Source organism: Phyllobates terribilis, unplaced genomic scaffold, assembly GCF_046119375.1.
Source record: "Phyllobates terribilis strain yellow unplaced genomic scaffold, ASM4611937v1 Scaffold_1__5_contigs__length_1240528914, whole genome shotgun sequence".
Taxonomy (NCBI): domain Eukaryota; kingdom Metazoa; phylum Chordata; class Amphibia; order Anura; family Dendrobatidae; genus Phyllobates; species Phyllobates terribilis.
This window is the reverse complement of record NW_027362761.1, coordinates 1129101725-1129114837: the sequence shown is the minus strand read 5'-3', so window position 1 is coordinate 1129114837 and position 13113 is coordinate 1129101725. Positions and strand designations below refer to the sequence as shown.

At 45.2% G+C, this 13113-nt stretch overlaps 1 protein-coding gene across 4 annotated transcripts in view; it reads right to left on the bottom strand.

Moving 5' to 3' along the window:
* Nucleotides 1-13113, bottom strand: part of LOC141161763 (uncharacterized) — a 647860-nt gene that overhangs the window by 144784 nt on the left and 489963 nt on the right. For all 4 annotated transcript variants that reach the window (XM_073647070.1, XM_073647060.1, XM_073647089.1 and 1 more), the window contains one exon: nucleotides 1043-1187. In XM_073647070.1, the coding sequence (XP_073503171.1) occupies nucleotides 1043-1187 (145 nt within the window). The remainder of the gene's footprint in view (nucleotides 1-1042; nucleotides 1188-13113) is intronic.

Sequence of the window (13113 nt, the reverse complement as noted above, 5' to 3'; positions counted from 1 at the left end):
GGGACATCTATAATATACTGTAACCAGGGATGTGTCCTTCTGTCCGAAGCCTAGACTGCACATGCGCGACACACTTGCGCAGTCTGGCTCCAGACAGAAGAGCGCATCCAGCCGTTACAGGTAAGAGAAGTATATGGCGCCGGAGATCGCGGTATGCGCAGACACTGAATGCATACCGAAAGCTCCGGCACCATAAATACATACCTGACCCGAAGGAATGTTTCCGTGGCACCTCTGTTTTGGCCGGAGTCCAAGGGAGGAGTGCAGCGACGGAATCGGCGCATGCACATAGCGCGATATCTGGCGCCATTTTAGTGAAGACACATTAGCGCCAGACAGCGCGGTATGGGCACACACGTACTCTGGCGCCACACTCCTCCCCTCGCCTCTGGATGGGGGCAGCACATAACAGGATGGGGGCTGCACATAACAGGATGGGTGCGCAGGATGGGGGCTGCACATAGCAGGATGGGGGCTGCACATAACAGGGTGGGGGCTGCACATAACCGGTTGGGAGTGCAGGATGGGGGCAGCACATAGCAGGATGGGGGCAGCACATAACAGGATGGGGGCAGCACATAACAGGATGGGGGCAGCACATAACAGGATGGGGGCTGCACATAACAGGATGGGTGCGCAGGATGGGGGCTGCACATAGCAGGGTGGGGGCTGCACATAACCGGTTGAGGGTGCAGGATGGGGGCTGCACGTAACAGGATGGGGGCTGCACGTAACAGGATGGGGACTGCACGTAACACGGTAAGGGCTGCACGTAACAGGATGGGGGCTGCACGTAACAGGATGGGGGCAGCACGTAACAGGATGAGGGCAGCATGTAACAGGATGGGTGCAGCACGTAACAGGATGTGGGAGCATATACCAATAATAATGCTCGCCACCTGGGCATAGAACGGGTTCATTAGCTAGTACACTGTATGGTGCTAGGCCATTAACTTCAAAGTCCCAACCCACTTTATACTTTCACAGCTAGTAGATATAGATTCCAAATGCTGCCTCTAACATCAGAGTGATCTGTGTTCACCTCTCCTTCTGTGAGTCTGGTATTTGCAGTAGTCTTGTTATATGCAGGCTGTAAAATATGTTTCCTCATACTTTCAGTCAACAGGTCTTTAAAAGTCTTCACTAAATTATCCTCATTGAAGGACGACCTTGTTTTCCCCATGTACCTATGACAATAGAAACAGTAATTGTTAAATTATTAAGCATTCTTTTTACAGGCGGCACAGCACATTCACTCAGTACATAGGGAGTGGGACACTAGTCTGTCAAGTCAGTTGAGCAAAATAGGGTGACCAATTTTGCTCATAATTCTCTTCATATGAATTGCTTGAGGGTTGCAGTTGAGGGGGGCTTCTACTGTTTTGGCACTTTGGAGTCTCTCCAAATGTGACATGGTGCCCACAATCTATTCCAACCAAATTTGCGACTATATATTGGGTATTGGTGTACTCAGGGGAAATTACACAATAAGGCCATGGCCCCACTATCAGTATTTGGTCAGTATTCGGTCAGTGTTTTTTCAGGAGTGGGAGCCAAAAAGCAGGTGAGGAACAATCAGAGAAAAGATATAATAGAAACAAGTCATCGATTCTTCATATATCACCCACTCCTGAGAAAAAATACTGTCCGAATACTAACCAAATACTGACATTGGGGCCATGGCCTAAATAAATAGTAGGATCCTTTTTCTCCTGATACGCTTGTAAAAATCAGAAATTTTGGGCTAATTCAACATTTTCGGGGAGAAAATTAAATTTTTTAATTTAAAATTCGTATTTCACCCTTAGACAAATTCTTTGAGTGCAGTTTCCACAATGGAGTCACTTGTGGAGGGTTTCTGCTGTTTAGGCCCCTTGGGAGCTTTCCAAATGCAATATGGTGTCCACAATCAGTTCCAGCAAAAATTGTACTCCAAAAGTCAAATAGCGCACCTTCCAGCCCTGCTATGTGCCCAAACAGTGATTTCTGACCACATGTGGGGTATCTGTGTGCTTAGGAAAAAAATTACCCCACAATCTATTGTGAAATTTCTTTTACCTTTGTGAAAATTAGAAATTTGAGGCTAAAGCAATATTTTTGTGAAAAAAAACCCTGTAATATTAAATTTTAATGACCCATTATTCTAAAATTCTGTGAAGCACCTATAGGTTCAAGATAGTCATCACACCCATAGATGAATTCATTAAGGTGTCAGTTTCCATAATGAAGCCACATGTGGGGGAGTTTCTGCTATTTTGGCACCTCCAGGCTCTGCAAATACAACATTACATTACAATCTATTCCAAACTAGTGATGAGCGAGCACTAAAATGCTCGGGTGATCGTTGCTTGGGTCGAGCAAATTGGAATGCTCGACTGCTTGACCCGAGCAATAAGCCCAATGTAAGTCTATGGGAAACTCTAGCATTTTTCCGACGGTCCACTCCGGAGGTCTGCAGGGGGTCTAAAAATTGCCAAAATAGATGGGAACAGTGCTGAAATGACATTGGAACAGCATGGGGAAGACCCCTGGAAGCATCTCTGACTCCCAGGTCACGGCTGTAATCAATGTTGTCAGAGTATTACGCCACTTTTATGGGCTCACAATAAAACATACAAAAACAAAACCAAAACGAATTTTCCTGGGAAAAATGTTAAGGAACATCTTTTCCAGGGTAATGACTTGTATATAAAGCAAAACAAATAACCAAAAACCAAAATGCTCCTCCACACCTTGGGCTATATTCACACGTAGCGTTTTTGATGCGTTTTTGCATTGCTTTCAACGGTGAAAAAAACATTTAACAGTAAATTTCATTTTAACACTTTACTACCTTATCTGGCCATGTGGTGTGTGAGACATAATCAGACACATCCTGTTTCATTTATAAAGGAGGGACTCTGAAAGTCACAAAGCCTATTTTTATAGGGCCATCAAGCGGCCCTTACTATTCTTAAAGGGCCAGTAGTCGGCCCTCCCTATTGTTAGAGGGCCGACGGCTATGCTTTATTGTTCCCATTATTAAGGAGCAGGTCTCCTATACTGTTATAGTGTATGCAGTGACTGCAACGGCTGCCTAAATTTAAGAATAACCCCAATACCAATTTAAAGATACATACAGGAGGGCCTCCGTAACAACATGTTCCCATTATAAAGGAGTGGTTCTGCTATACAGTTATTGCGTATGCAGTGACTACAACGGCTGCCTAAATTTTGGAAATACCCCAATACCTATTTAAAGACACACAGAGGAGGGCCTCTGTAACAACATGTTCCCATTATAAAGGAGTGGTTCTGCTATACAGTTATTGCGTATGCAGAGACTGCATCGGCTGCCTAAATTTAGGAATCACCCCATTACCAATTTAAAGACACATACAGAAGGGCCTCCGTAACAAAATGTTCCCATTACAAAGGAGAGGTTTTGCTATACCGTTATTGCATATGCAGTGACTACAATGGCTGCCCAGATTTTGGAAATGCCCCAATACCAATTTAAAGACAAATAGAGGAGGGTCTCCGTAACAACATATTCTCATTATAAAGCAGCAGTTCTGCTATACAGTTATTGCGTATGCAGTGACTGCAAGGGCTGCCAAAAATGTGGACACTCTCCAATGCCCCATGGAAAAGACGTAGAGGAGGGCCTCATTAAAAAAATGTTCCCATTATAAAGGAGTGGGTCTCCTATACTGTTCTAGCATATGCAGTGATTGCAAGGGCTGCCAAAAATTTGGACGCACTCCAATGGAAAAAGACGTAGAGGGCCTTATTAAAAAAATCCTTGTAGCGTGGGTCTAGAAGTGTCACCAACCAGTAATGACCAGTCACCCAAAATTTGGAGAACTCGAGGGTCACTGGAAAGGCAGCGTAACATAAACTCAGCCATGTGTGCCAGACTGCTAACAGCCAAGACTTCCGTGTCCTCACCAAGAGGATGACTGACCATGCTCTCCTCCTCATCCTCCTCCTCCTCCCTCTCCTCAAGCCATCCACGCTGAACAGATGGTATGACAGTTGTGTAGGTAGTACCTCCTATAGCGCAGGAAACTAGCTCCTGTTCTTCCTCCTCCTCTTCCTCATTGTCACGAGATGGGGCTGGGCTGTGTGGAATCACAATGTATGGTTCCTTGCTCCATCTCATCGTGATCTGCCTGCAATGCCTCCTCGTTAATTGTGAGAATGTGAGCAGCGATCGTTTCGGAAGACAGAGAAGTGGAATGGTGACGCTAATTATGGCATCATCACCGCTTACCATCTTGGTTGAGTTCCAACGCGTGGGGACAAGACACACCAGTCGATGAGCTGGAAGCTGCAAACGCTGCTGAGGAAAGGTAAGGGCGGTGGAAGCTGTAGCTGACTCTCTAAAATGAGCACACACGTGGCGTGCTTTGACAAGCAGATTCGGCAGATCCGGGTAGGTTTTGAGAAACCGCTGAACCATGAGGTTGAGCATATGGGCCAGGCATGGTATGTGTGTGAGCTTGCTCACTTCAGAGCTGCCACCAGGTTCCGGCCATTGTCACACACGAACATGCCTGGCTGTAGGTTCAGTGGAGACAGCCACAGATCTACCTGCTCTTTCAGAGCTGTCCACAACTCTTCAGTGGTGTGCGGTTTGTCACTTAAGCATATTAGCTTCAGCACAGCCTGTTGCTGCTTGGCAGAGGAAGTGCTGCAGTGTTTCCAGCTTATGACTGATGAGGTCATTTTGGAGATGGAGGCTGAAGAGGAGGAGGAGGTGCAGGAGCTGTAGAAAGTGGGGGTCAACCCTGATTGACCCAGGGCCCGCAATCCCAAGATCCGACTGGGTTCAGGCTTCCACTATATTAACTCAGTGTGCCGTCAACGAAATGTACCGTCCCTCCCCACAATCACTTGTCCACGAGTCCGTGGTTAGGTGGACCTTCCCAGTAACTGAGTTGCTAAGGGCACGGCTAATGTTCTGGGATACATGTTTGTGTAATGCGGGGACGGCACATTGTGAAAAATAGTGGCGGCTGGGGACCAAGTACCGAGGGACGGCCACCGCCATCAGGTTGCGGAAAGCTTCCATCTCCATGGGCCTAAAAGGCAGTATATTGAGTGCAAGCATTCGCGAAATGTGTGAGTTTAGTAGTGTGGCCTGCGGGGCGTTGGCTACATATTTGCGCTTGCGTTCCAAGAACTTAGGTAGGGACAACTGAACGTTACGCTGGGAGAAGGACATGGACTTGGTTGCTGATGGTGCTAGTTGCAAGTGTGCAACGACAGGTGAAGGGAAGGAGACATCTTCGCATGCGCCATGGACAGGGGATTTGCGTGCACGCACAACAGCGGAACAAGCAGTAGTGTCACCCGCAGACACTGTTTCTGGACCCTGACGTTCGACATACCTAGTCAGGTGCTTTGCTGTCATGTGCCTGGGCATGCTGGTGGTGGTCAGGCTGCTAGTTTTGCTACCCCTGCTGATGCTGGTCTGGCAGATGGTGCAAATAGTCTTTTTGGGGTTATCTGTAGAGTCTTTAAAAAAGAACCAGACTCAGGAAGACCTAACAGTTATACTGGCAACTTCCTTCGTGTTGGTGTGACAGGGAACGGTTGCCTGCCTTGTGTCTGTGTCCACCACACTGCTTGTTCCTGCCTGTTGTGGTGCTACGCCTCCCTCCCCCTGTGTGCTGCTGTCCTCACTCTGCATGTCACCTTACCAGGTTGGGTCAGTGACTTCATCGTCCATCACCTCGTCTTCCACTTCCGCACCCTGGTCTTCCTCCTGACTTTCTGGCAATTGTGTTTCATCATCATCCAACTCTTGCAACAGTAATGGCACTTTCCCACCGTTGCCTTTGTGTGACCGTGGCTGCTCAAATATTTGGGCATCGCTAACGCGTTCTCCTCTTGGCCATCTTGAAGTTGGCCGGGCGAGATGCCCGAATCTATAAACAGAATAGTGAACAGCTGTTCGGAGTGTCCAAGTGTATTACACACTTGGACATTCCGAAGAGCTGTTCACTTTTCCGTGCACTCGGCATGGAATTGTCTCCGGGCACTCGGCATGGAATTTCCGGTCCAGACTCGCTACTGAGACTTGACCGTGTGGAAGACAGGGTGGTGGATGTAGTGGCAAAGTGACTGGAAGCATTATTTGCTATCCAACCAACAACCTTTTGACACTGCTCTGGGTTCAATAGTGGTGTGCTGCGGTCCCCCAGTAATTAGGACAGGAAGGTCGGGCGACAAGATGTGGGTGTTTGTTGTGGCACAATTTCAGCTTACGAACAGCCTCGGCCTCTACATGCACCATCACGTCCCTCTTCCCCGTCCCTTGCCATGCGCTTTGCCCATTTTAAATGGAGGACAATATTTTGCAAGGTCACTACAAATAGCTGGATTTGTACCACAGTCATATGTGATACATCTGATGGACGCCCACGGTTTTAAATTGCGGGCTTGTAGTTTCCTATTATTGCCAGTGACCACGTGTGAATAGCTTCACTAACACGCTGCTGCCAAACTGTAAATGGAAGACAATATTTTCCACGTTCACTACAAATTTTTGAACTTTTATTGCTGTAATATGGGATCACGTCTGATGATGGAAAAGATCTGGCTGTATTCTGCTGTGCTAAAAAGCAAATGGAGCAGTAAAATGTTGAACTCTATTACTTTTTTAGAAAATAATCAGGATTAGGATAAAAAAAAATTAGCCCTGGCCCCTGATATCTGGGGCTATTTCTACGGATATCTGTAACAGCAGGAGCAGACAGAACGTGCAATGGACACTATTGTGCTGTATAAAGTTCACAAATTTCTCTGCCTGCCTAACTCCTGCTATCACCACTGAATATATGCAGCTGGATTAGTCCTCAGAAGGACTGCTAGTTCAGATGGATGTGTATCCTGGTGTGGAATACCTATGCCTAACTATTACAGCTCCAATTCTGTCCGTCACACAGCAGCAGCTCTCCCTACTCTGCCTGTCTGAAGGTTAGACTGTGACGAGCATAGCGTCACCAGGTCTTATATAGACCCGATGACGCTATGCGGCCAGCCAATCACTATAATGCCACAACCAAGATGGCTACGGCATTACAGTGAGTGGCAGACAATCCCTGCATGTTCATTGGCTCTCTAAAGAGCGCCAAACATGCAGAGCGGGGACCCGAGCTCCCACCCGAGCATCCCGAGCGAGTACCGAGCAGTGACGAGCACGCTCGCTCATGACTATTCCAGACAAATTTATGGACCACAAATTAAACGTTGCTCCTTCACTTCCATGCTGCTGTGCGCCCAAACAGTAGTTTCTTGGGTAACTGTGTACTCAGGAGAAATTGTTCAACAAATTGTATGGTCCATTTTCTCCTGTTTTATTTTTCATTTTTACCAGGGTAACACAAGAAAATGGACCATACAATTTGTTGTGCAATTTCTCCTGAGTACATGTATACCCCCCATATGTGGTGGTATACAACTGTTTGGGTGCATGGCAGGGCTCGGAAGGGAAGTAGAGTAAACTGAATTCTGGAGAGCAGTTTTGGCTGGAATAGATTGCGGATGTCATGTCACATTTGACGAGCCCCTGATATGCCAAAATATAAAAAAAAACACAACTGACCGCATTTGGGAAACAACACCTTTTGAGGAATTCATTTAGGGGAGTAGTATGCATTTTTGACCTTCAGGCGATTCACAGAATTGAATAACATTAGGCGAGTAAATGTAAAAGTACCATTTTTTTCCACTAAACTGTTGCTTAGGCCCCAAGTTTTTAATTTTCAAAAGGGCTAATAGGAGAAAATGAACAGTATAATCTGTTACACAATTTCTCCTGAGTACACCAATACCCCATATGTAGTCGAAAACTACTTATGAGGCACAGTTCAAAGCTCAGAAGCTCAGAAGCGCCATATTGCAGTTCAGATTCTGCTGGAATTGTTTGAGGGGGCCATGTCACATTGGCAGAGCCCCTGAGGTGACATAACAACAGAACCCCCCATAAGTGACTCCATTTGACATTTTTATACCCCAATGAATTAATCTAGGGGTGCAGTGAGTATGTTGACACCATATACCTCACAGAATTTTACAACATTGGGCAGTGAAGAAAAAATAATAAAATTTTTACCACAAAAATATTGTTTTAGCCCCATATTTTAAATTTTCACAAGGGGAAATGGGTAGAAATGGCATAAAATGTGTCACACAATTTCTGCTGAATGTAGAAATACCCCATATGCATCTGTACAGTACTGCTTATGCACATAGCGACACTTGGGAGGGACGGAGTGCTAATTGCCTCCTGGAGTACTAATTTTCCTAGAATAGTTTGTGGTCTTCATATACAGAGATCCTATGTGCTACAAGAGCAGAATCCCCCTCAAGTGACCCCATTTTGGAAATTATACCCCTTTGGAAATTTATGTACAGGTGTAGTGACAATTTTGACTCCATGGATGTTTCCCAGAAACAAGCAGCAGTGGATGTTGAAGCGTCAAAAGTGCATACCAGCTATTGTCATGCCCGTACATTGTAGCGCTTAGTATGTTGTAGTGCCCAGTACGCTGTAGAGCACAGTACAAATTATGACCAGCTCATGCTTCTGGAAACATGCACTCGTAAATTAGGCAGACTCTCATTGCTACAGAAATGCCAAACATGTGAACACCAAATGCGGTTTAGGCACACTGTGGGGCTCAAGAGGGAGGGGGCATTTGGATTTGGGAGCTCAGAATTTGCTGAATTTCTTTTGGGCAGATCAATTTAACTTTTCCAGAGCCTTTGTGTTACCAATATCGCGGAAGACTCTTATATTTCCGTTAAAAGATGATGGACTTGCTTTTTTTGTGGATTGTGTTGAAGCTTTTATTGGGAACATTTTACATAACATTTGGGATCACATTTATCCTGTGCTTTACGCTGAGCACTTCTATCGGGGTTTCCATCTAAATCTTCCACTGACATGATGCAGATGAAACCGCCAAGGGATTCATTCACTATAATTAGGCAGCAGAGTTGCTCTGGATTCCATCTGGCCTCTGTTTAGCATTGTCCTTCTTTTCAGAAGTGCCAAAAACTGTTTCCGACCGCACTTTTATGCAAGTTTAAAAAGGTGGACACCATCAGATAATAGGTCAGAGTCCACAGAGTCCTCATCTGCCTCATTATAGGGATCCTTCCACTGGGGGTTCCGTCTGAATCACGTATTTCAGAAATTTACACGGAAACCCCGGTGAAATCGTTCAGCGTAGTGCACAGGATAAATGTGCGTCAAGCCTTATTGCCAGTGGCTGGCTTGCAAATTTTGGCCTAGGGGGCAAGCATACAGCAGTGTCCATGAGCAGCGGCACAGCCTCACTGCCAAGGCGCGGGACCAGCGCCGGACATGTAGAAATGTGCATGCGCCCCACAATAATAGCGCTTGCTGGGAGCAATATTCAAATACGTGGGCGGCGCCAGCAGTGAGTAGCAGGATCACACCTCTATCACTGAAAACTAGCAGGTAGGACAAAGTGCATATAATGTTATAAAATCATTATACTCCCTCCAATTTTAATGAAAAAAGCTTGTTAGTGATACACATTGCATCACTAACAAAGCAATGGGGGCAGTTTACATAGTAGCTAGGACATGACAAGTTCCCTTTAAAGCCAGGGATGTCAAACTCAAATACACAAAGGGCTAAAGTTTAAAGCTTGGACAAAGTCGCAGACCAACCTTGATATTTATTAAAAAATATGTCTACAATTGAGGACGTTTTTCTTTATCAAATATAATGATTAATTTAAAAATTATAGTATAGTGGAATATTATAATATGCTATGTAAAAGCAGTAAAAAGCATATGGCTCAATGGTCTAACTTAAATATGTAATTTAACAGAGGATAAAAATCCTTGAATGAAACAGACAATAATGTATGATGCAAACAAAAATGCCCCCAAACACAGTATGATACCCCCACAGTGAATTCCTCCACACTCACAGTATGATGACCCTACTGTACCCCTCTCCCTCAATCCCCCCAACAAAGTATGGTGACCCCATCACAGTATGATTCTCCAACTGTAATCCCCACACAGCTCTCCATACAGTATAATGGCCAGAAAGAGTCCTCCATACAGAATAATGGTTACAAAGAGTCCTTCATGCAGTATACAGGGCCCCACATAGTCCTCTATACAGTATAATGGGCCCCCCATAGTGCTCCATACAGTATAATGGGCCCCCCATAGTGCTCCATACAGTATAATGGGCCCCACATAGTCCTCCATACAGTATAATGGGCCCTACATAGTCCTCCATACAGAATAATGGCCTCACATAATCCTCCATACAGAATAATGGGCCCCAACATAGTCCTCCATACAGTATAATGGGCCCTACATAGTCCTCCATACAGAATAATGGCCTCACATAATCCTCCATACAGAATAATGGGCCCCAACATAGTCCTCCATACAGTATAATGGGCCCACATAGTCCTCCGTAAAGAATAATGGGCCCACATAGTCCTTCATACAGAATAATGGGCCCCACATAGTCCTCCATACAGTATAATGGGCCCCAAATAGTCGTCCATATTGTATAATGGGCCCCACATAGCCCTCCATACAGAATAATGGCTAAACATAATCCTCCATAGAGAATAATGGGCTCCACATAGTCCTAAATACAGAATAATGGCTAAACATAATCCTCCATACAGAATAATGGCCCCACATAGTCCTACATACAGAATAATGAGCCCCACATAGTCCTCCATACAGAATAATGGTTAAGCATAATCCTCCATGCAGAATAATGGCCCCACATAGTCCTCCATACAGAATAATGGGCCTCACATAGTCCTCCATACAGAATAATGGGCCTCACATAGTCCTCCATACAGAATAATGGGCCTCACATAGTCCTCCATACAGAATAATGGGCCTCACATAGTCCTCCATACAGAATAATGGGCCCCACATAGACCTCCATACAGAATAATGGGCCCCACATAGTGCTCCATACAGAATAATGGCCCCACATAGTCCTCCACAAAGTATACATGGCCAAGGATAGTCCTCCGTACTGTATACATGGCCCCGCATAGTGCTCCGTACTGTATACATGGCCCCGCATAGTGCTCCGTAAGGTATACATGGCCCTTCATAGTGCTCCGTACTGTATAAATGGCCCCGCATAGTGCTCCGTACATTATACATTGCCCCTCGTAGTGCTCCGTACTGTATACATGGCCCTGCATAGTGCTACGTACTGTATACACGGCCCCGCATAGTGCTCCACACAGTATACATGGTCCAGCATAGTGCTCCATACTGTTTATATGGCCCCGCATAGTGCTCCGTACTGTATTCACGGCCCCACATAGTGCTCCGTACTGTATACATGGTCTCACATGGTGCGCCACACAGTATACATGGCCCCGCATAGTGCTCCGTACTGTAAACATGACCCCGCATAGTGCTCCATACTGTGTATATGGCCCCACATGGTGCTCCACACAGTACATGGCCCCAAATGGTGCTGCACACAATATACATGGCCCCACATGGTGCTCCTCACAGTATACATGGTGGCGCATAGTACTCCGTACTGTATGCATGGCCCTGCATAGTGCTCCGTACTGTATACATGGCCCCACATGGTGCTCCGTACTGTATACATGGCCCCGCATAGTGCTCCGTACTGTATACATGGCCCCACATGGTGCTCCAAACAGTATACATGGCCCCACATGGTGCTCCATACTGTATACATGGCTCCACATGATGCTCCGTACTGTATACACGGCCCAGCATAGTGCTCCTCACAGTATACATGGCCCCACATAATGCTCCATACTGTATACATGGCCCCACATGGTGCTCTGTACTGTATACATGGCCTCACATGGCGCTCCACACAGTATAATGGCCCAAGATTAAAAAAATAAATAAATACTCACCTCTACCATTCCAACGCTGATCCCTACCTACCTGTGGGCCCACTGGCCATCCCCCTTTCCCTAGCGCTGTGGTCACTCTCCTCTGTGTGCGCTCTCCCATCAGGCTGCGCGCCCTCCCATCAGGCCGAGAGCCCTCCCATCAGGCCGCGCATCCTGATGGGAGGGCGCGTGCAGAGGAGAGTGGACGTGGCAGTATTAAGGCGATGGCTGACGGCCAGGCGGCCCAAAACCTCTGATGGAGGACCGGCCTGGGGGACATTTGCCCCTCTGCCACCCGACCCAGCCCGCCCCTGCTTACTGCGATCTTTGGGAGGCAGAATGAACAAAGTAACAGCAGGTGAAAAATTGGTTTTATTTATTTTTTACGCCGTTCCTCATGCGGTATAATTGATTAGATTACATTACATTACATTAGAAGACTTTATTCTTCGGGTCAGTGAGATTACAGCTATTCCAGATTTATATACTTTTTATGTTTGGCAACTGTCACACACTAAAAGATGCTTTTTTTTGCAATAATAAGTTTATGCATCATCATATTTTGAGAGCTATAATTTTTCCATATTTCTGCTGGACGAGTTGACATTTTTATTGGTACCATTTTTGGGCACATGACATTTTTTGATCAATTTGTATTCCGATTTTTGGGAGGCAGAATCAGTACGAATTAGTACGATTACAGCGATACCACATTTATAAAAAAAAATTATGTTTTAGTGCTTTTACACAATAAAAACTATTTTATAGAAAAAAAAAATTATTTTGCATCACTTTATTCTGAGAGTTATAGCTTTTTTATTTTTCCACTGACAGCTGTATGGCAGCTTTTTTTTTGCGGGACAAGATAATGTTTTTAGCGATACCATTTTTATTTACGTTTGATTTTTTGATTGAGTTTTATTCTACTGTTTGTTCAGCAGTATGATAAAAAAGCATAGCTTTTTGCCTTTTTTTTTCACGGTGTCCACTGAAGGGGTTAACTAGTGTGACAATTTTATAGGTCGGGTCGTTCTGGATGCGATGATACCAAATATGTGAATTTTTTTTTTACATAAAAATATGTATTCATGGCTTTTTTTATTAGTTTTTTTATTATTATTATTACTTTGTGATTTTTTTTTAAACATATTTTTACAATTTTTTTTTACTTAGTCCCTTTATGTGACTTTAATTTTTAGAACTGTGATCG